At 49.3% G+C, this 21752-nt stretch overlaps 1 protein-coding gene across 2 annotated transcripts in view; it reads right to left on the bottom strand.

The window, feature by feature from the left end:
• The window catches only part of TCF7 (transcription factor 7), a 63304-nt gene extending 41558 nt beyond the window's left edge, over positions 1-21746 (bottom strand). Inside the window, exons 1-3 of one of the 2 annotated variants that reach the window (XM_027896485.1) lie at positions 21275-21746; positions 21115-21181; positions 20599-20708 (exon numbers count right to left, since the gene is read on the bottom strand). In XM_027896485.1, the coding sequence (XP_027752286.1) occupies positions 20599-20708; positions 21115-21181; positions 21275-21472 (375 nt within the window). In that variant the 5' untranslated portion in view covers positions 21473-21746. The remainder of the gene's footprint in view (positions 1-20598; positions 20709-21114; positions 21182-21274) is intronic. The other variant, XM_027896484.1, reaches the window with a different exon arrangement.
• Between the last annotated feature and the right edge of the window lie 6 nt (positions 21747-21752).

Below are 21752 nucleotides of genomic sequence, written 5' to 3'. Positions count from 1 at the left end.
CTAATAATACATTATATTAGTGAATACATTTGGTTCAAGTGATGCAGTCTAGACAGTAACCCACACCATGTGCTGAGATATTTTAGAAAAAGAAGGGAAATGTCTGTGCAGGGTGTGATAATGAGAAAGAAGGCAGGGTTGTGTGTGCAAGGCAGGCAGGGAAGGTCTGTCTTGGGATGAGCAGACAACCGAAAAGGAGGAATGCTGCTTTGAAAAGTCTGGGCTGCTATCACAGAATGACAGAATGGGTTGGGTTGGAAGGGACCTTAAAGCTCATCTTATTCCAACCCCCCTGCTACGTGCAGGGACACCTTCCACTACACCAGGTTGCTCCAAACCCTGTCCAGCTTGGCCTTGGACACTTCCAGGAATGGGAATCCTTAAATAGAGCTGCGGGTCAACAAACACTCAGCTGTTATTTGCACAGAGAAAATCAATATATTTAGAGGAGGCAGAAACTGAAGCCATCAGTGCTGCCAGGGGAAGTGCAAACGCAGCCATCAGTCGATGGGGATGTGCAGTGGGAAGGCTGTGACTCAGCTCCCAGAAAACAAGACAAGGGAGGTGCTCCAGCAGCACATCCCCCCTGCTCTCAGACCAGCCTGGCCCTCTCCACCCCTGGCAGGAAGCATGGGTAGGGTGCCACGGGCTTCACAAGAGCGTGCCCACAGCTCCAGGCCACCTGCTGCCAATATCTGGGGCCACGGCTGTGCGTCCCCAGCTGGGCTCTGCTGCCAGCTCCTGCACCCCAGCCATCCTTCCCCCAAACCAGCACAGCAGCAACAAGGGCGACCAGCAGCTCCAGCTCTGGCTGGCTCTGTGCAGGCCAGCTGTAAAGCTGGTAAACACTTGGACTCGTCTGACAAAACATTCGAGCAGGAGGAAGTGGGGTGTGTGCAGAAATACTCCATTACATATTGTAATGGCAGACATTAATTCAATGTTAATAACACTTTGCACTTTTCAATCACATATTCTAAAACCCTTTAGATAGGTGGGGAAGCATTTGGCTGATGATTACTGGGCAGAGCCCAAAGGTGTATTTTTCCCTTAGGCACGAGGAGATGAAGTGACTTGTCAGAGTGGCAGAGCTGGGAAGAGAATCTACATCTACCCATTTCCAGACCTACATTCCCATCTAGTTGCCAGAAAGAGGAGTTAATTTAAATATCACCGTTTGCTGACCTACTTACAACGCTACCATCAAAACTTGGAAGCCGTGATCAAGTATATTCCCCTCTATACTCGGGCTTTTTTAGGATAACACTATCTTTGAAGTACGCCTTTCAGCTGCATTAAACATATGGATCATTATTATTTGCTCCACTTTCTTAACGAGTCCCTGTTTGCTGCAATTCAGCCGCTGCAGACTCTGCACAGACTCTCAGCCCCACAGCCCTGAGAAACAGCTTCCCAGTGCAGGGATTGCCCTCTGTTACTGTCACCCCGTGGCCACCATCACGCCCTGCCCGAGGAGCCGGTGGTACCCAATGACACAGCACAGAAAGTGGGACTGTCCCTGTGCCTGCTCCTCTTTGTCCTCCTCTGTTTTCTTTCTAAACAACCTTCTCCCTCCTCTGTCAGCCCATCTTCAACACTCAGTGGGCCACTCTGTCACCTCTTATTGCCAGCCTTCCTCCCTTCACCAAAACCCCAAACACGTTCCTGCCTGCAGAGTGAACTGCGGGCACAGCCGAACGTCAACGACCACAGCAAAGGGAGAGATGGGCTGGCAGCACCCTGGTGCCTCCTTCCTGGTGGCATCATCACCATCACAGCTCTGCTCCCACAGCTCCTCAGCTCCTGGTCCCCCCCAGCCCACCAAGCATCCCGGTGCCAGGCAGGGCAGAACCCCGGCGGAAGTTAAAGCCGCTCTGTGCCAGATTAAGCGGCTGGTAGCAAAAATTTGATGTAAGAGGAGAGAGGAAATGGTCAGCACCGTGCCCAGCCTTGAGGGCTGACCTCCCTAAAGTAGGTCACGTCCCGTGGAGGGAAATCACGGCTGCCTGACCCTGCTCAGGCAGAGCCTCCTGGGTACGGTCACCCCGACCACGCTCTGCTCGTGCCAGGAAAGCCGAGCTGCAGAGCTGCCTGCGGCCCCAGAACGGCAAAATCCCCATCTTAATCCCCTGGGCAATTCCACCCCGGCCAAAACACCATCCCCAAACCTCCGTGTGCCTCTCCCTGCGTCTCCGGGAGCCGTTAGACGTCCTCAGCCTCGCCGTAACCTCACTCTATCCAGACTGTTTACAGACATTTTATCGAGGTGCACCAGGTGGGGATGCGGTTACCGACTCTGAGACCGTTTACCTCATCCTCCCTTCTGCATCACACTGTCACCAGCTGTACATAAAAATCAGATAACGATGGTACTTCGATCACAGCCAGCTCAGCCTCTGCACCCTCCCCTCACACATGCACTGGAGGCCGTGATGCATGTACAGTCCTCGCAGCAAACCACACACGAGCTGCTGCAATCAAATATCTGCCTTATCTCATTTTTTTTGCTGAAGTAAATTACACTGGTTTTTTTTTTTTTTTTTTTTTACCCTTTTCAAAGCTGATACACAAATGACAGGATGTTGTTGAAGGAAAATATGAGCTTTCATAAGCTATTATTATTAGCACATGTGCACCTCTCTGCTGCTTTGATCTTACTGTAGGTTTGTGTTTATTTCTCCTGACTCTGTACCGACCGAACTCAAACCCGATGTCTGCCCCGATAGAGATCATGAACAATTAAAGTTGGATTTGTTAGCCACAACATCGTGGAGCCAGAGCTCGGGGATAATTAGCAGGGTGACATTCGCCCCAACACACTGTATGCAGTTTTCCCAAAGTCTCTGGGCCGTGACAAGGTGTTTGCTGTGGAACGGAAGGGCGGTGATGTGTACTGAATGAGGGCTCTTTGATATTTCACATGTAAGTTAGAGCATGTTCAGGTTTTGTTTGCAGCGGAACTCTGCTGCTTCTATTGTTTTCCGAGCAGAAAAAAAACAAAAGGCAACGTTCAAAAAAAAAAACCCCTTACAGGCTGCCTTAAAAACACTGTCAAGGATTCCCAGCCATCTATCTCAGCTGGGTTTAGTGACCAAAAAAAGTTTATATATTATCAGGTGCAGGGTTTTTAATACTTTGGCTGGCAGCACAGAGTCAATCCTCCCGCAGAAAAGGAATTCCCAAGGTGGTTCTGCCTCGGTCATCAGGGGAATCCTCCGCTGAGCTTCAATCCATTACACACTCACAACCTCTCTGAAGGCAGGGAAGTTGTCCAGAGAATACTCAGGGTGTGATTTGGTGGCGAGGCACAGAAAGAAGAAAAGTAACTTGGATCTTAGTCCCTGGATTGACCACGCAAGGCCAGTGACCAGGAACAACCAAGTGGCTTTTCAGTTAACAAATATGACTCTATTATAAATTAAAACCTGGGGACTCAAGGCCAGGTTGGATGGGGCCCTGAACAACTTGATCTAGTGGGTGGCATCCCACAAGATGGTTTTTAAGGTGCCTTCTGACCCAAATCATTCTGTGATTCTGGGACTCTCTGATTCCAGTACCCAGCAGGATCCACCTGTGCTTGGTGTTGTGTGGATTTGCAGCAGGGTCCTTCAGCTGTAAAGGCAGCTGAGAACAACCCTGTTTACCAAAGCAAACGGGGGGGAATGAGTTAAAGAGAATAAAGTAACAAGAATGGGACAGGAGTTCTATCCACTGGCTTCATGCACAATCAGACAATAATTTGAGTGTGCACTTTAAGCCCAGCCATGCTCTGACACATCAACAGGCCTTGGGAGGCAGCACGTGGGGACAAGCACTGCAGCGGTGGGAGACTCATATTTGGAGGAGGGACTACTCTGTCCATCCTCCCCTGCATCTGTGATGCCACAACCCCCTCCTTTGTCCCCACGGGACACACGGACACGCACTAAAAACACCCCTGCAAAATGGGGAGCTTGATGTATCTTTAAAACCCTGCTCAGCTCACTGATCTCCAAAGTGTTTGCAGCCCCAGCCAAGCTGGTGGCACGTCAGGGCTTGGGCTTGAGCAGAGTGATGCCACCAAAGTCTCAGTGAGTGCCACCAGGTTTGGTGGTGACACGCAGGTGGCAGGTGGCTCACAGCACTGGCACAGCTCCACTGCAGAACCAGATGTTGTTTGTGTTGAAGGGCCACGGCAAACTGTGCAACAGCAGCAGCAGGAGGCTGGAGAGAGCCATGTGAAAAATACACCAGGGAAAAAAGGTACATCCAGGGAAAAAAAATATTCTTGATGAATGGTTCTGTGAAAGTTCTGACCTGCTGAAAAATGTTACTTAATCAGCAAACCGAGTGAAGAACAAACACTGAGCACAGATAGTTCTTCAAAAATACCGAAGACAAGAAGTTTGCAGAACTCTGAAAATTCCCCAACGACTGTGGAAAAGGAATTGGGAACGGCAGCAATCAGAGGAGACAGCGGCTGCCAGCGCTGCTGAGTGATATTTACATCAATGTCCTGCCAACAATACCATTACTGGATTATCAGGGCGGATTAAGCCTTTAGCCAATTACCCCGACTGGTAAATTGTAGATTGTCTAGACTTTTTCATGTTCAACAATATGCATGAAGTTTCTCTTTATCGCTGCAGCATCACACGATGCTCTTGCGGGGTGTAATCCTGCGCCTCCCCGGGAGGTTCAGGTGAGCCCTGCCTGCAGCCCCGGGTTGCCTCAGTGTGGCCCTGGGTACAGACAGATTTATTTCAGACAGGATTCTCATAAATTCAGAACGACTTCCAAATTTCTTGACTAGGAGATCAAAGAGGCAAGCATTTGCTTCGTGCCATCTGGGGAGCTGCTCGACAGGGCAACGCAGTCTGGGGAGGGGGGGGGGAGGAGAAGGGAAAAAAGCAAGTCTTGGAGATTATGCCCTCAAAAACAAACTCAAATGCCACCCTCACATTAAAAAGCACTGGTTGGCAGTAACAATTAATTTCTTCACTGAAACCCGCCCAACTGTGTCCAAGTGTTTTAATTTGCCTATTGCTACAATATGCAAGGGAGCTGGCAGTAATGGATTTGCAATTAAAACTAAAACTGGCAAAGAAATCGCAAAGCTGGCAAAAGAGCTAATCTGCAAGCCATGATCACAAGATTACCAAGTGTTTATGCACATGCTAATTACCCGAGCACATCGCTGAGAATGGCTCGTAGGAGAGGAACACCGGGTTTGCGTGATCTAAATCCCCGGATCCACATGGCCAGCCCGGGCCTGGCCAAGCATCCTACCTGCTTCCCACAGCTCCCACGGGCTGGGGAACGCAGGGAATCGTCCTGTGTGGAAGCTGGGAGAGGGACAAGGGACAGGCAGAGGGTCCCTGCGCCATCCCACATCACAGCTGAGGAAGGAGGGATGACAATCACCTCTCAAGCGGTCACTGGGAGTCACGTCCTCGACTGGAATACGGAGACCATCGGTGTGAAATTAAAATCACCCTGAATAAACCAGCACCCAGTTATTCACCCTTTCATCCTGCTATCTCTCTTGGCTCTGTAAATAGTCACTCCAGCAGGTCCTGGAGATTGCTGGTTGCACAGCACATGGCCCCACGCTGCAACCTCCGAGGGCAAACAGGCACCTACTGCCACGGGCATGAAACCTTCACAAATTACCTGCAAGGGACAGGCTGGGAAGGGAAAAGGGCTTAAAAAGTGATCAAACATCCGTGCAAATAGCTCATAACAGCAAGTGACAGTGGTCAGGGGCACCGTGAAGAGCAATTTTGAACCACAGGAGAGGATTTCAAGGAGAAAAGAGAGTGGAAGAGTAGTCCCAGAATAAAAGGCTGCTGGGAAAACTGAGATTCTTTAATATATAGGATTAAGGATTGCCAGTATCCTCAGGGAGGAAATGCAAATGGGGTTTAGACCATTTTTTCCATAAAAATTAGGAAGGAGAAAGAATAGACTTTGAAGTTCAACATGTTAGCAAATGAAAGCAACAGCAAAGGAGACACAAAGAGAAAGCAAGCCCTGGACGCCTGGAATTATGTCTTAAACACTTGGTACCGAAAGACAGAACCCGAGGTGACGAGGAGACTTCCCTCTCTGCCGTGCACAGATCCCAGAAAATCTCCAGATTAGAAACTGCCTGAGAAAAAAAAAAAGGTATTGCACAACCAAGGCAGGATGGAGCTCAGCATCCAAGCGGGATTCCTCCTGCCTTATTCAGCCAGAGCGGGAGGATGAGGCTGCAAGGAGCACAGCAAGGAACACACAGGGTGGATGCCAGGCTGGCAGACGTGGAGCAGGGAAAGGGTCTCTTTGCTCTAGGAAATGGAGTTTGGAGCCGGCACCGAAGGAGGGGACAACTAACAGACATCATGGAGATGTCAGCGATCCAACAGGCACCTCCACAGAGCTTTGTAGCTCAGCTGTGTTGATGGTGATCATTCCTGACAGCCTCATGGGAGCCAGAGGGTTTGTCCAGGCTGCACAGAGGTGCTGCAGGACCAGGAGGATGCTCTAAGGGCACACAGCAATGGCCACTGCTGGGCCTGGCAGAGGATGGATGGTCTTTGTGGGGACTCCTCAGAGGTATCAACGGTCTCACTGGATCCTGGGAGGCAGCTGAGAAGGGCAGTCTGTATTTGGCTGGTGGTCATTCCAACCTGTGTACTTGTGTAAGGCAATTACAGAGCGAGTTCAATCCATCATTACTGGTGGCCTTGGAATGCCCTGTGTCAGGAAATGGCACCCGACCATCACTGATGCTGATAAGAGCTATGGAGTTAATTGGTGCCACGGAAGGGGAGGTTCAAGGGAGAAGTGCTTCAAAACTTGGCTTGGGAATTAATTTATCCATCCCTACCTGTAATGCACTGTCAAGCAGGTAATGTATGCCCAGCTATGGGGGTAACTGAGTGACCTAGAGGAAATGATCCACCATGGTAAAGCAAAGATGATACAGTGTTGGGTCCTTCAGACCATGAACTCCACGGCTCTACAGCTGCTCCTTGCAGTTTAAAGATTATAACACCATCACAAAGACTTCTGTTGGTGTTGTTTTTTTGTTTTTTTCCAAATACACTTGACAGAAATGTTTCCTAACATCCAGGGATTGGGTTAGCTTCTCTGTACTTTTTATCCAGCACCTAAGCCAGGCTCTGCTGCTGCTGGGGTCTGCCATCCCGCCTTTCTCAAGGAAAGCCCCAGATACAACTGTTGCCTATTTAGAGTCATCTACAAACCAGTTTAATAAAAGCTGACTGCATCTGCTTCCATGTTATTAGTTCTGCCCCAAAACTCTGTTCCTGGCAACACAATGTTCCACGCTAATGAGCCAAATCTTCCCCTCCCATGGCAGTACTCCTAAACCTCCACACCATTCAGTTCACAAAGTTACCACCCTGTTTTTCCCTCGGGGGAGGGAAGGATTGCAGCTGCAGAGGGGGTTCTTCAAATAATATGAAGGCCAAAGATCTGTGGGAAAATCTGCTCTCAGACAAATAGCACTTGGGGGCATCTGCAGAGAGAACCAGCCCCTCTTTACTTCTGTCTGGGTCCCACGTCCTTCTGGCAGCGGAGTTTTTTATGAACCAGGCTGCCATTAATCCCCTGCCAGTTCCTACACCCTACCATCCTCTGTGGGCAGACAGCACCGAGTGGGAGATAATGCTGCAGGGAAGTGGTATTTACTTCAGCTGGATTTTGTGGCCTTTTCGGGAGAGTTTCGGCTCAGGGCAGTTACTTCTCACCCGTTCCTGCTGCAGAAAGGAGGGATTTGGTGCAGGCCAGGGTGGCTTTTCCTAGCTCCTTTCCCAGTGAATCTTCACCCATTCTTGCCAGTTGTCTCCCTGCAGCCCTGAGCGTGAGATAAACAGCGATGCGAGGCTGTCGCGCTGCAGTGATGCTGCCCAGATTAAAGGGAAATCAGATAACTCATTACCTAACTGAAACTCGCTGCTAGACTGCTGGAGAGAGCGATACCATCTCCCAGCTGGAGGACTCTGCTGCCCTGGCAGACACCCTGTGGCACCCCAACCGAGTTGGGGGGGCTGCACCCCGGCTCACCCACCTGGTTGCCTCCCCACCCGGCACGGGGAGATGAGGAGGTGCCAGGATGCAGAGATGGAGATGCCCAGGATGGTGAGATGCCTGGGATGCAGAGATGCCCGGGATGCAGAGATGCAGAGATGCCCAGGGTACGAGGCAGAGCCTCAGCCACCACAAACACTGGTTTTGGCCTCCCCACACTCGCACCTGGAGCCGCCAGCAAGGAAAATTCAGGTGTCAAAGTTAACACAGGCACAGCTGGTGGCTTTAATATATAACAAACGATGCCCTCTTAGAACAGTCAGCTTCACCCCATCGTGCCGAGTCTCCTTGGGATTCTGGAAGTTGGACTGAACTCATCTGACCGCCTCCACTATTTACTGCTGTCTGCTATAAAGCTTTCTGCACCCCATGCGACAGCAGCATCTCCCTGGAAAAGATTTCATCCACTTCAGACTGTGCCTCAAGCCATTAACTGACAAACTGGCAGGGAACTACTGTTAACAAATGATTTCCTAGAGATTACTGTTTAAGTAAAAAAGGTTCCAAGATAAATAGACTCATTCTTCATGACAAGGAGTTTGAATTATGCATCCAGAGGTTTGGTACTTGTGTCCAAAAGCTCTGCCGTGTGATCCTGGAGGTTGTTCTCATCACCATATTACAAGTGGGTAAATAAACGACATTTTGTCCCTGGTTTAATAAGGAGGATTTGTGCAGCTTGTGTATTTCAGACAACATGTTGGACCATCCCATCACTGTTCCCATCCAACTAATGCCACTCTATGAAATTACTGCTTAGGCTGAAAAGGTGACTTGTCTTTAAAGCAAGAAAAGATGCCAATTGCCTTGAAGGAGCTGTGGTCTTAGGGCCACCTGCAACTCCCTAGAAGATTATGAAATTGCAATATCTTTAATATCTTGAAGTAATGGTCTAACAAGCACCACAGATTACTTTTCTTGGCTAGTCCTTCTCTGATTGCTTCTGAAACATCCCCTCTCACAGTCCCCTGGGTGGGATTTTATGTTGGTTTTTGTTTTTTTTTTTTTTTCAGTATTCATGTGGCTGTCCCCGCAGTGCTCTCCAAACATCTCTTACACATGAAATGATAAAGCTCCAGAATGCTCCTGGGGGAAACTGAGTCACGGCCAAACAAGCTCCTGCGGGCCGGGGAGCAGGAGCCGGGATAACACCACGCTTCCCCCGCCACAGCCCTGCACGGCAGTTACAAGACTATCCGGTTCCTCTGCTGTAAAACTTGGTAACATGCCTCACTTCTTACCTGATTTTGAGAACATCCTGTGTTAGCACATAAACAACTGGTGCTGCCCGTGTCTGCTGATCTGGCTGCTCACCCCGTCTGCCACGGCACCTGGTGCTCTCCGGGAAGAGGATCCCGGATCAAACGAGCCCCTGGGCGCAGGAGACAGGCAGCTCCCGCCCACGGGCACAGCCACGCACCCACCCAGCACCCTGGCATCTGCCACTGGTTTCAGAAGGAAATTTGGATCGACAGTGATTCCTTTTGATATGGGAACCGATCTTTCAGGGATTCACTGCAGCCTGCCCCATCCATCACTGCGCATTCAAATGCAGATCCGTGCGCAAGGCGAGCAGAATCACAGAATATTCTGAGTTGGAAGGGACCCAGAAGGATCACTGAGTCCAACTCTTAACTGAATGGCCTGTGCAGGGATCAAACAAGTGACCCTGGCATTATTAGCACCGTGCTCCAACCACCTGAACTCATCTCAGTACAAGCAGTACATTATAATTTGAAAACATCTTATTTTGTGAAGTTTGAATACATGCACGTAGTTATATGCTATTTCCAGTAAATGTCATTAACCAAACAACTGGCACTGACATATCAGGTAATTTTCTGTCCTCTTGAGTCAAGAAATTAAATTTTCCCTACAACAGCTCCTGTATTCAAGCGCTGTTGTGAGTCCCAGTGAGGGATATCCAGTGCTTTTACCTGGGTGGTAAAAACTTAACTTGCCAGATATAACCTTAGGTTCAGCCACCAAATTAATTATAGAAAAGAGAAAAGGGCTTAGGCACAATGTCAACTTCAAGCCAGAAGCATTAAAAACTTTTTAGCTTTTTCCAAACACCACTGCCTCTTGCATTATATAGAGCAGGATGCCAATAGGAGCCAAGATGTTTTAGCACTCAGTTGCAAACAGATCCTTAAATTACTGACAGTGTGGAAATTAATGCATTTACTCTATAAAACTATTGCTTTGTCAAAGTGTTGCCATGTCCCCTAGTCCAGGCTGTTCCAGGGAGCTAAATCAGCGACAGCAAACCCACTTCTGTGATGTCATTTTACAGCATTTGATTCTTCAGAGTTTCCAGCAGCCTGCAAGAAAATCAGCTGATCGGGCTAAAAACTGGAGAGTCTGTTTGCACTGGAACAGGACTCCAGACCTGGACAAGGGAACAGAGCCGCCCTGAAGTTAAAACAACCTGGAACAACTGTATGGCTCCCTGTAAATCCCTTGGAGAGTTTGTGTCGTGCCCCACGACAACCAGAGATACATCTGATTTGAATGAAACCTCAGACTTCATGACTTTCATGCCAGCTCTTTCAGAAGCAATGTAATTTTCTACAACACCCTGTTATTTCACTCACCATCTCCACAGATTTTGCTCCAATTCCACAAGCAAACTTATTTTGAGGATACAGACTGTTTCCAACTGGTTTTAGAAGGGCCACACACTTAAAAATCGAGGACAGGCTTAAACCACAGCCTTCAGCCACCCTCATGTGAAGGTGCACATCTCCATCATCATCACCTCACTTACAAAAGAAAAATGCAAACAAGAGATCAGCACCGAAGATTCCAACGTTGTTTTTTTTTTCTTCTTCAGAAAACCATCCCTATAGTAATGCTTTCAAACAAATAACAAGCTAAAACCGAAACACAACAGCAGTAAAATCAAATCTGATGAGCTCTTCAAAAAGATCTCGGGCGATATCAGCTGGCAGGACTCTGTTGTCTGTCCCAGAGCTACGGCAGCTGAGCCCAGCCAGGGCTTTGCTGCGAACACACCGAAGCCAGGAGGCTGCAGCCTTTCATATTCCAAAACCAAATCCAAGTTCTGATCGCTGGGATGAGGAAGAAATTTTGTTTTTGTGGATACACTGCTGTGTAATTACTGCAGATTTCATTTACTTTCGTTGGAACACTACAGCAGGTACAAAGGCTGGGGAGATGTGGCAGCATCTTGTGTTATCACCCAACGCTCTAGGTTTACATTCTAAGACTTAGCTCCCCAAAACATCAGGGATGTGTGTGTCTATTGAAGGAAAAAGAAAAATATTTCCCTCCTGGGAGACAGGGAAGTATGACTGATACTGCCAATCACCGCCAAGCTGATAGCAAGGAAAGAGTTTCATGTAAAATTTAAAAAAAAAAAAAAAAGTAATCTGCCAATTTTCTCAATAAAATCAGGGTTAGAAATATGGGATAAGATCAGAAAGGAATGCCACTGGGTAAAGGACTGTTCATGGGACAAGAACATGGAAAATTCCATAAAGCACCAATGTTGCTAAGAATATTCAAAAGTCAAAGCTTTCTGTGGGTGTGCATGCATAGAGATGTCAACACAACTATTTCATGATCACCGAAATTGCTACTAGCCTGCATCCTCTCTGAATGGCTATTTTTAGGACCTGGCCTTTCATGTGGTATAATGATGTGGATTTTACAAGAGCATTTATAATGTGTTTCATATGGTGCACAGTCCTGGAGAAATTGCTTTATATCAGAGAAAGTCAAACAAAAAGGTTTGGGTGTTTATGTAATTTTTTTTTTTTTAAATTTTAATTCTTATTTTATATTATTGCTTCTAGCTTTGATTTCGGGTAATACACATATTTTAATTTATCTATTTATTTAATTTATCTAAGCACTCCCAAGGAATACTCAGCACAGCATAATGCAATCTTGTAAAACATCACTTTAGGAATCCACATATTCCTTTGGACAGTGAGATTCCCAAACTGGCAGTGCCACACTGGGTAAGTTGTAGCAGGAAGCCAAAGCTCAAAGGGCCAATTTTGAACCCGGGGTATGGTGGTGTCAGGGGCTGTGCCGTGTCAGAACCCAAAGACAACGACTCCTCTCCACCTATCTCCACTCCTGCACCAGCAATTCCAGGGCAGCAGCTCCTAACAGGAGCCACCTCATCAGCCTCCCCACGCTAAGAACACCGCATTTTCATGTGGTAGATCTCATGATGGTTTATTTCCCAAGCATGAACGCAACCTCCTCGGCCTCAGAATGAGAATTCCACATTTCTGATCCTCTCTGGGCGTTTTGCTGCAAAGAGTCTCTCCCCAGCACTCCTTCCACGAGTGCCTATGTAATCACATCTCCCTTGTGCCCATTCCAACACACTTTTATGACCTTGGGCCTTCACATTTTACTTTTGTGCGAGTAGAACCTCACTTTACGCTACTCCTCGGAGCAAACCACAGCAGAAAACCAACTCGGCACAGAGCAGACAAGGAAAAGAAAAAAAAAAAAAGGGTCTTTTTTTGGTCAGTCCATGATTACTGTGTAGCTCTTCAAGGCAGACGTGTACTTTGTATATTATATAGTTCCAGATTTTTCAATGGAACAAAGGAGATACTGTTGAGACGGGTTTTTTTGCCTATCGTTTAATCAAATGCAAAGTTGTTATAACCGGAGGGGAAAAGTGCTCCAGATTCGAGTATCCAGTTTTACTCTGGTTTCAGAAAACTTACCACAGCATTGTTGAGTTTATTGTTTTCTTTCACAAAATACTAATTTTGGGACCCCGTGAAACACAATGAAGCGGATTCCTTTCGTGGCAGCTGAGCTGTGTTTAGCACAGAGGCGGTGGACGGGAGAGGAGCAGTGGTTTAAAGCCACTTTGGTGACCTCTTCCCCAGCACTTCCAGCCAGCAGGATGCTCTGGATGGGGACCAGCAGATTTTGCCAGGTTTGGCTAACCCTCATCCATCCTCAGGACTGAACAAGTGTCCCGCTTCCTCCATGAAATCCCAGAGGCAGTGGGGGTGGAATAGTCCTTTATAACTTCTGGAATGGTCATAAATGGTGTGTCCAGAGAAGGCCAGTGGAGCTGGGGAAGGGTCTGGAGCACAAGCCTGATGAGGAGCAGTTGAGGAGCAAGGGGGGCTCAGCCTGGGGAAAAGGAGGCTCAGGGGACACCTTCTTGCTCCCTCCTGACAGGAAGGTGAAGCCAGGTGGGGGTCAGGCTCTTCCCACAAGCAATAGGTGATAGGATAAGAGAACATGGCCTCAGACTGCACCAGAGGAGGCTCAGATCAGATATCAGGGAAAGTTTATTCACTGAGAAAGTTGACAAGCCCTAGTACAGGCTGTCCTGAGAAGTCACCGTCCCCAAGGGGATTTAAAAGACATGTAGATGTGGCACCTGGGGACATGGTTTAGGGGTGGGCTTGGCAGTGCTGGGTTAACAGCTGGACTTGATGATCTTACAGGGCTTTTCCAGCATAAATGACTCTGTGATCCTAAATCATAAAGACCCAAAGGCAAAACCCAGTAGTGACACAGCAGTGCTAAGTTGCTCCATAAGGAGCTGAAGGTGAGAGCTCCTTGCCCAAGATCATTAACCAGGGAACAGTTCCCACTGCAATCAAGCCTCAGAGGAGCACAAGGTTACAATCCCTTCCTTAAAGAGACGGAGGGGGTGGGTTTGTGAGCCACCAGCATGTGCTGAACTGGCAGGCTCAGGGTGAGAACAGGAGCTTGGGTGACGTTCACAGAGGGTTTGGTCCAGACTCTGCAGGTTCTTAGGACACCTCATCCTTCACACCATGAAAGAGCCGCAGTGCCCGGGGGCTGAGGGAGCCGTGCCCTCCTGGACAGACCGCTGGACAAGCCAGCAGGAGGAACAGTCTCCACTGATTCAGCTGGATTAAAACTAGAAGGTAGGAAGAGAACAGCTCTGTATCCTGTTACCAACCCTCTGAGTCACCCGTCCTCCTACCAAACCTTTGTTTCGTCCTCCAGACACAGAGTCTAATGAGCAAGGATCATGTTATAGCCTATTTCTTAAAGAGAAATTCGAAGAATAGCACATGAAAGAGCCTGGAGCGGGGGACTCACGCGTCCCAGCTCGGCACCAGCCTGGGGTTTGATCGGGCCGAGCAGCTTTCCCCGCTGCTGTGGCTCTGCAGAGAGTTCAGGAAGCAACTTGTACCTACTCTCCTAATGCTGTGCCCTCCACCCACCATTGGTAAAGGGTGAGGTAAGAGCATGTGTACATCAGGCTGGGAGAGATGCTGACCTAAGCCATCTCCCAGAGCAGTGAGGTGGAGTGGCAAAGGCATGGGAAACCAGGGGCCCTGAGCAACCCAGTGGGTGGCATCCCTGCCCATGGCAGGGAGTTGGAACAGGATGAGCTTTAAGGCCTCTTCCAACCCAAACCATTCTGTGATTCTGTGAAATGACCAGCAAGTGAAAGCAGAGGGAGCTGCAGTGGCTGTGGCCAGCCCAAAACCTCGGAGGGGTGGGATGAAGAGAAGCTCCCACAGTGGCAATGCCTTCAAGAAGACAGTGCTGGGGATGTCTGGCACCTAGTCCCTCTTCAAATCAATAGAACAGAGAGGAGAAGGCAATCTTTGAGGATTTACTGAGGAAATTTTCTCGTGACTCACAGGTGGTGCAGGAGATTTCAGTAACTGAAGAGCAGCATGTGCCTGACTGTTGTTCACCCAACCCCACCCTGTCCAGCAGAGCCTCCCTCTGCTCACAGGTGCCCAGGTCCTTCCTCATCTCCTATGCTCAGAGGCCAGCCCCCATGAAACAAAGACTGAATTTGGTCTGCCAAAAGGCAGAATTTAATGGCAAGCTTCCCCAAAACTGCTGGTGTTTCTCAGCACTAGACTTTGCCCTCCCAATAAGCACCGTGCCATGCACACACAGATTGGGATCTTAGGTGTGCAGCTCACACCACCTGTGTCCCGAAATCCTGCTTCCCTTGCAGATCACACGGCAGATAGAGAGGGTTCAGCCTGTGATTAGGATCTGGCCCTTTGCAGATGATCTCTGACAGCAGGCAAGGGAGTCATCCCTAGGGAGCCAGCAGTGTGTGTTTAGTCACAGGAACACACCGGGGTTACCGGGTCGGGTGCCTCGGAACAGCACATCCCACCACGGGGACTGCTCAGGGGCTTCACCCCAGGACAGGAATTCAGTGGTGTCTGCAGAGCCATGGCAGGAGTGAGGCAAACACTGCAGAGCTCCTCCTGCTCTCCCTTCTCCGGGTTACAGCTCCACATACCAGACCAGCTCCGCACTTTCATCTCGGACGTGCCACTCAAACCCAAATCGCTTTGTTCTTCACAGTTAAAAATTTCAAAAATACCCATCATTAACATGGATGAGCTTTGGGAACTTCAGTTGATGTGAAGTTTTCGCTTTTCTCTCCAAATTCTCGACCGATTGAGCTCATAACACTTGACAAACAGCAACAGTTGGAAGCTTGCAGGAACAGTGCCTTTACCATACACATCTCATAGCAACTCCCCCCTCCCCAAAGCATCCCATGCCTGGAAAGCCAGTTCCAGGGTAGCCTGTGAAGGAATCCCAGTGGGAGAGCAGATATTGTTGAACTGTCTGAATCACGTGCCCACTTATTCACATGCACGGATTTACATAAAACTTGCTTTTGTTTCCCTGTGACATTTTTCTTTCTCTTTTTTTCATTCCAAACAATTTTAAAAAATAAGGTTATATTAGACCACACACAGGCAGTGCTGTATCATGTCACTGCTTCTTAGGCAGAACTCTCTAATTTATTTCAAAGGGAAGTTCTGCTTCAAAATTGAGGGTGTGATATGAACTCAGAAATTAACGCAAGAATTTTCCTTGGGGGGAACCAAGACTGAATCAGACATGCAATAAATGACCTGGGAAGCCCTGTGCCTTCGTACATCCACCTATCCAACATTACGCTTCAACATAAAAAACGATTTTCACCATTATCTTATTCCAAGCTAGGTAGAGGAGCTGAAAGAAGTGGATTTGCTTTGGTCAGGAGGGAACAAATTACTCATCTGTCTGTCTGCCAGGAGGTCCATCAGCAGCCACCGCGTTCCCAACGCTTTCTGCCGGGAATAGGAGGATTTATGGGGACAGAGCACCATCCCGGCGAGGTCCCGCCGTGCATCCCCTGCTGCCAGGGAACCTGGCTGGGCTGCTGCTCTCCCACAGCAACAGGCACTGCTGGGAACACACGGAGCTCCTGCTGGCCTCCAGCTGCCCTCCCTGCCTCCCTCCACTCGCAGCATCTGGAGGGGGATGCAGCAGTCCTCTCCCAGCGACAAACCCCCGCCGCACGGCGACTCCGGGGAGCTTTCCCACCGGCTCCAACAAGCTCAGAACTCAGCACAGGAAAAAGCAATACTAAACTATTGCCCTGACAGTGCAAGTCAGGACAGAGAGACCTCGCAGAGAAGCAGCTGAGCTGCAGATTTCCTTCCGCCAGCTGCTGCGGGGGCCACGGCCTCCTCCCCGCAGGGATGGAGCAGCCCCGGGGAAGGGGATGCAGCAGGACCAGCCGTGTCCCGGGGCTCAGGGGCTGCTGCCTCAGCTTCTGTCCAGCAAAGAGCAGCCCCAGACTGCAGCTCTGTGCTTTCTGACCTCGTGTTAGACATTTGGGCCCCGTGGCCCCAGGCCAGCAGTAACTGCACTTTCATCTTGCCCTGCCCAAGGGGACATTTCAAACCCTCCGAAGGAGCTCCGGGAGCCCAGCGGACCAGGGGGACCAGGCTCTGAACAGGGGCATTATTTGTGAGTCCTGCTGTCTGATCTGGGGACGGTGCAGGGCTGGCGAGGTACCCCCACCCTTCTGCTCCCACGTCAGCTCTGGTTAGACAACTTAATAATTAAGAAAATGAGGTAAGTGTCTGTTTTCCAAAGAAATGGAGGCCTTTGGACTTCTGGTTTCCCTACAGACAGAAAGCCCAGTGCCTCAGCTTTATATATGGAACATTTTAATCCTGCCTTCACCTCACATGCCCGGCACACACATCTGAGGGGCACAGAAGGTGTGAGGAGCACCCCTGGGATCTCTTCCATCAATGGGAGTGGGGAGAACTTGTGCCCTACATACAGGACAGCACGGCTCATTCCCCTATTTTATAAACCTATTTACAAAAGGAACTTAAAGGAACTTATAAGTGCTCCTTCTACCATTTAACTACCACATGGTACAAGATATAACAATGTTCAGAAAACCCCCTCAGGTCTAAACTCAATTATACAACTGTAGCAAGAAAAATATTTTAATCTGATCAAAGTGTTAACATGTTTGACCATGTCTGACCTCTAATGTTTGTAACCACCTAAAAGGCTGATGTTCTTACTAAGGATGTACCTTAATTTGATTTAAAGTCATTTGTACTATTTAAAAAAGGATATAGTTTTATGATTTTATATTTAATTTAGAAAAACAGTTCCTCAGCTTGCTCATGTTCTTTGGAAGTTTCTCGCAGGTTTTTAACCCATAAATCCCATATATTTCACTCCGGGAAAAACTGGGCTTTGCATGAGACGGGAGAGTTGGAAGTGGAGCCCTGAAGCACCACTCACACAGCACCTGGGAGCCAGGTGAGAGCCAGCTCTGCTGGGGCCTGGCAGAACGTTGGGATTTCAGGTGCACACGGGCTACGCTGAGGGGTTCCTGACACCCTTGACCTCCCCAGCCCAGCGGCTGATGGGGTTCACAGCTCGCTCCCAAAACCCAGGCTCGGCCCACTGCCTGGGACGCAGCTCCAGAAGCACCTTCACCCTGGCTGCACCCCCTGTGACAGCCCCGCTGCCAGCCCAGGAAAGCTGTGCCTGCTCAAACCAGCATCACTCCAGCTGAATTATCCCACACTGGCATTCGCCACCTGCGGCCGAGGTGGGCCACCCTGCTGCGAGGAGCCCTGGCCACCCTCCTGCTGCTGCTGGCCCTCCAGGGACCACCAGCTGGGCTCGGCCTCGCTGCCGGTGGCAGGTGCCCAGACACCTTCAGAGCATCGCTCTGGAGCGGCATCACAGCTCGTAAATAACACGAGTGGGTGTGTTTTGGTAAAAAGAGGCAATTGGGGCCGGGAGATGCGGGGAGCCGAGCAGGATGCTGGGGCGAGCAGCCTAACAGTTAGTGGCTACAACCACCTCGAGGGAAACAAAGCAGAAGTGATGCTGCTGCTGAGAAAATCAGAAAGAAAATAGGAAAGCAGCGGTGCCGGTAGCAACACACCCACCCAGGCAGCTCCAGCGGTGCTTGCAGGGCCCTGACGGGGTTCGTGGGGAGCCCACCGAAAAAAAATGTGGTTTTACAGAGCATTGCAGGGCAGGGGCTCAGCCCCAGCCTTGGCTGCCCCTCATCTTTCAGGGAGTTATACTCTGTTCTCAATCAGGTAAATTACTATTTTCAATGCAAAGCCCTGAAAGTTTGCCAGAGTACTCCTGGGTTAATCTTTTAATTTATATTCTTTTTTTTTTTGAAGATTCTAAAATTAATCCCGGCTGCAAACAACCGTTTCCAGGAAGCCTCATTAACCAAAATACAATCTCCACTATCAAGAGCACGCATGGCTGTGATATGTAATCCCATTCACTCACACAACCTTCCTCCCCGACTCTCTACTTGTGCTAAAGTGTTAATTAAACACACTTTTATGGATGGTTAAGTATCTGCAATCTTCGGTCACAGATCTGACCTCCCCAATTATTGGAAGCAGCCACCAGATTATAGCCCACACTTCACATAATGTACACAGCAGCAATAAATCCAAATGAGAGCAATCCATAATTTACCATGATAACCTTTGCACAAGTCAATAGAAACACAAGACAAAATTGCCCAGAATAATATACTGGAATAACTATTGCAGTAAATTGGAAAACCACAAGACCAGCCTTGATCTGAGGAATAAATCTTCCCCTGTCTGTTGGGTAACAGATTTTTAGCTGAAAACATCAAATCAGCTCTTTAAAGTCACACAACATAAGCCACGGCACGACCTGAGCAGGCCTAAGGGAAGCTGGCTGAGGCACTGGATGATTTTGGTGGCTCTCACGGGCACTGGATCATTCTTCCTCTGCTACTTAAGTTTTCTCCCCTTCGAGTTCTGCACAGTGTATTTACTCCTGCCTGCTGCTCTGACAGTAACCACTTGGATTTCATTCCATTATCAAGGGGAGAGGCGATTCCCAAACCACAATCTGCTTTTTAGCCTAACTGCTAATAAATAGGCTATTGCACTTTGCTGCCCATCTAGGAAGAGTTTAAGATTAAAAGAAATATTCCACTACAACAGATAGTTGCTGGACTAATGTAACTCTGAACTCACCCAGATTCTATCTCAGTGAGCACACTAAATGTGTTTCAATAAGACAAATTTAATATCATTTAAAATTTATCAGGAAGTGAACAGCTTTGTATCTAAGGGGATGGGGGGGATAGCTGATACCTGGATGAAGGGGCACAAGGTAGGAAGCACCAGAAGAAATGCTTATGTGGGACCTGTCTCCTGCTGCCCAGGCAAGCTGGGTCAGGCATGAGGGTACGGCACTGATTCCCACAAATAACACTGAGTTCCACACCCCACAGCCCACCAACTTTTCATAACACCAGTTTAACATCCTATCCCTCTTGTGAACAAACGACCGGAATTAAGGACGGTTTTATAGGTCCTTTTAAACCTTACCCCTTTAAAGGTTAAAAACTAAACCTCAAATAAACCAAATTACGTTCTGTCCTTCTTTGCTGAAGGCTGATGAAGAATAATGTCTGAGACAAACGCAGCAGTGCCGGCTCCCCAGGAGCCACATGGGCACCAACTGACTGCTGCAAAGTTGGCACACTGATTTCTGCAGTTCTGATAGAGATGGGGATGGGAAGAGACAGCTTTGGTAGAGAAGCCTTTAGTTCAATCATTCACATAGCAAAAACTTAGAAATATTACAACATACAGAATTACTGAAGCTGATCTAAACCGAGAGGGAAAAACTTTACAGCAAGAAGACGGGAACAGTCCTCCAGCAGCGTGAAGCCTTTTCCTAAAAACCTCTATTGCTATTTTAGAAGCACAAGGCCCACTTTCTGAGCCATCATCCACCACACAGCCCTAACCCACAGCACACCAGAACCTGGCTGTTTTACAAGCAGACACATCGAGCTCAACTTCGGCTGCGGGACACGTCCCCGGACACAAACACCAGGGGCTGCTCCTTCCAAAGCCTGCGACCCAGAAAAACGAAGGGACATTCTTCCACTGGATATTAGGGTTTGACTGTTGGAGGAGTAAAGGCAAACCTAGAGGATGGGGAGATGGGGAAGGCAGCTCCTCCAGCAAATTCAGAGCCAAGAAGGCGCTTCCTGCCGAGCATCTCTGCCCCTTCCCATGGCTTCTCCCTTCGGCTCGGACAGAACAGGCTCCAGTTTGTCAGGAAAAAAGCACACAGAGGTGCCTGCACAATACCCACAACATACTTCAGCAGTGACAGAGGCCAGGAAACTTCTCCATGAGGAGAGGAGGAACTCACCAGAGGTGACATAGATCCATTTGGCAGATACGGATCTGAGAGCATCAGGAAAGGGTAGCCGGAGTATGCAGATCCTTTATACATCCCTGGGTCCTGATGTTTCATACCTGCTGAAATCAACGTGCCCTGTCAAAATTGGCCTTTTCACAGGTGATTCCCCTGCCTGTCAGGGGTCCTCAAAGAGGTTACAGCATGTTGTGGGAGTCTTTTTGTCCTGTATTCCCTGGAGAAAGCGTTGGGGGGTGCCAGGGTCCCCCATGGGTGTGGGATCCCACACTAAGGACACTGGGAGGTCTCGGTGCTGACAAACTCAGCTTTCCCACGGGGGGCTGTGATGGCCAGGCTGACATCCCTCCCTCCCGGGGCTTGACAGGGTGATGGGCTGGGGGACCAGGGGGATCACCACCCCGGGGAGGGCGAGCACTGGGCAGGGCACACCGGGGAAGACCAGCGGGAACCGGGGACGAGGAGAGGGAGGGGGACACAGGGAAACACGCGGGGACTGCCGTGACTAACCATCATCCATGTGGTCCGGGAGCTTCTCCTGGTAAACTCTCTGCGGATCCTGCACTCTCCGGAGGGCCTGCATGGGGAGGAGAGAGAGGGGCAGCGCGGGGGCGGTGGGGAGGGGGCGCGGGGCCGGGCAGGGGGCGCGGATCGGGCCGGGCTCACCCACCTCGGGGTCTGCGGCGGCGGCGGCCGGGCTGCCGCTGCCCTCGGACTCGTTCACCAGCGAGGACTTGAGGTCGGCCAGGTCGCGCTCGGTGAAGGCGTTCTCGGGGATCTTCTCCTCCTGCTCGCCCTCGTCCTTGAAGGCCAGCATCTCGTCCGTGGCGCCCAGGTCGTCCCCGCCGCCGCTGCCCAGCTGCGGCATTTTCCTCCCGCCGCTCCCTCCCCGCCGCGCAGCAACTTTCCCGGCGAGTATTGTTCTCCCGGATCAAGCCCTCCGCAATTATTATTATTATTATTATTTTGCCCTCCCTCAATTATCTTTTTTTCCTCCTCTTGGGAAAAAAAAATATATGTAAAAAAAAAAAAACTTGCTCCCTTTTGAATTTTGTTCTTCTAAAAGTTTTTTTTTCCTCCCTATCTCTTAACTTCTAAACTTTTTTTCCTTTAATTTCGCTCCCCGCTTTCCAAATTCCCTCGAAACC

Source organism: Empidonax traillii, unplaced genomic scaffold, assembly GCF_003031625.1.
Source record: "Empidonax traillii isolate 1590-97213 ecotype Southwest subspecies unplaced genomic scaffold, ASM303162v1 scaffold499:size456302, whole genome shotgun sequence".
NCBI lineage: Eukaryota > Metazoa > Chordata > Aves > Passeriformes > Tyrannidae > Empidonax > Empidonax traillii.
This window is presented reverse-complemented; position numbering and strand designations above follow the sequence as displayed.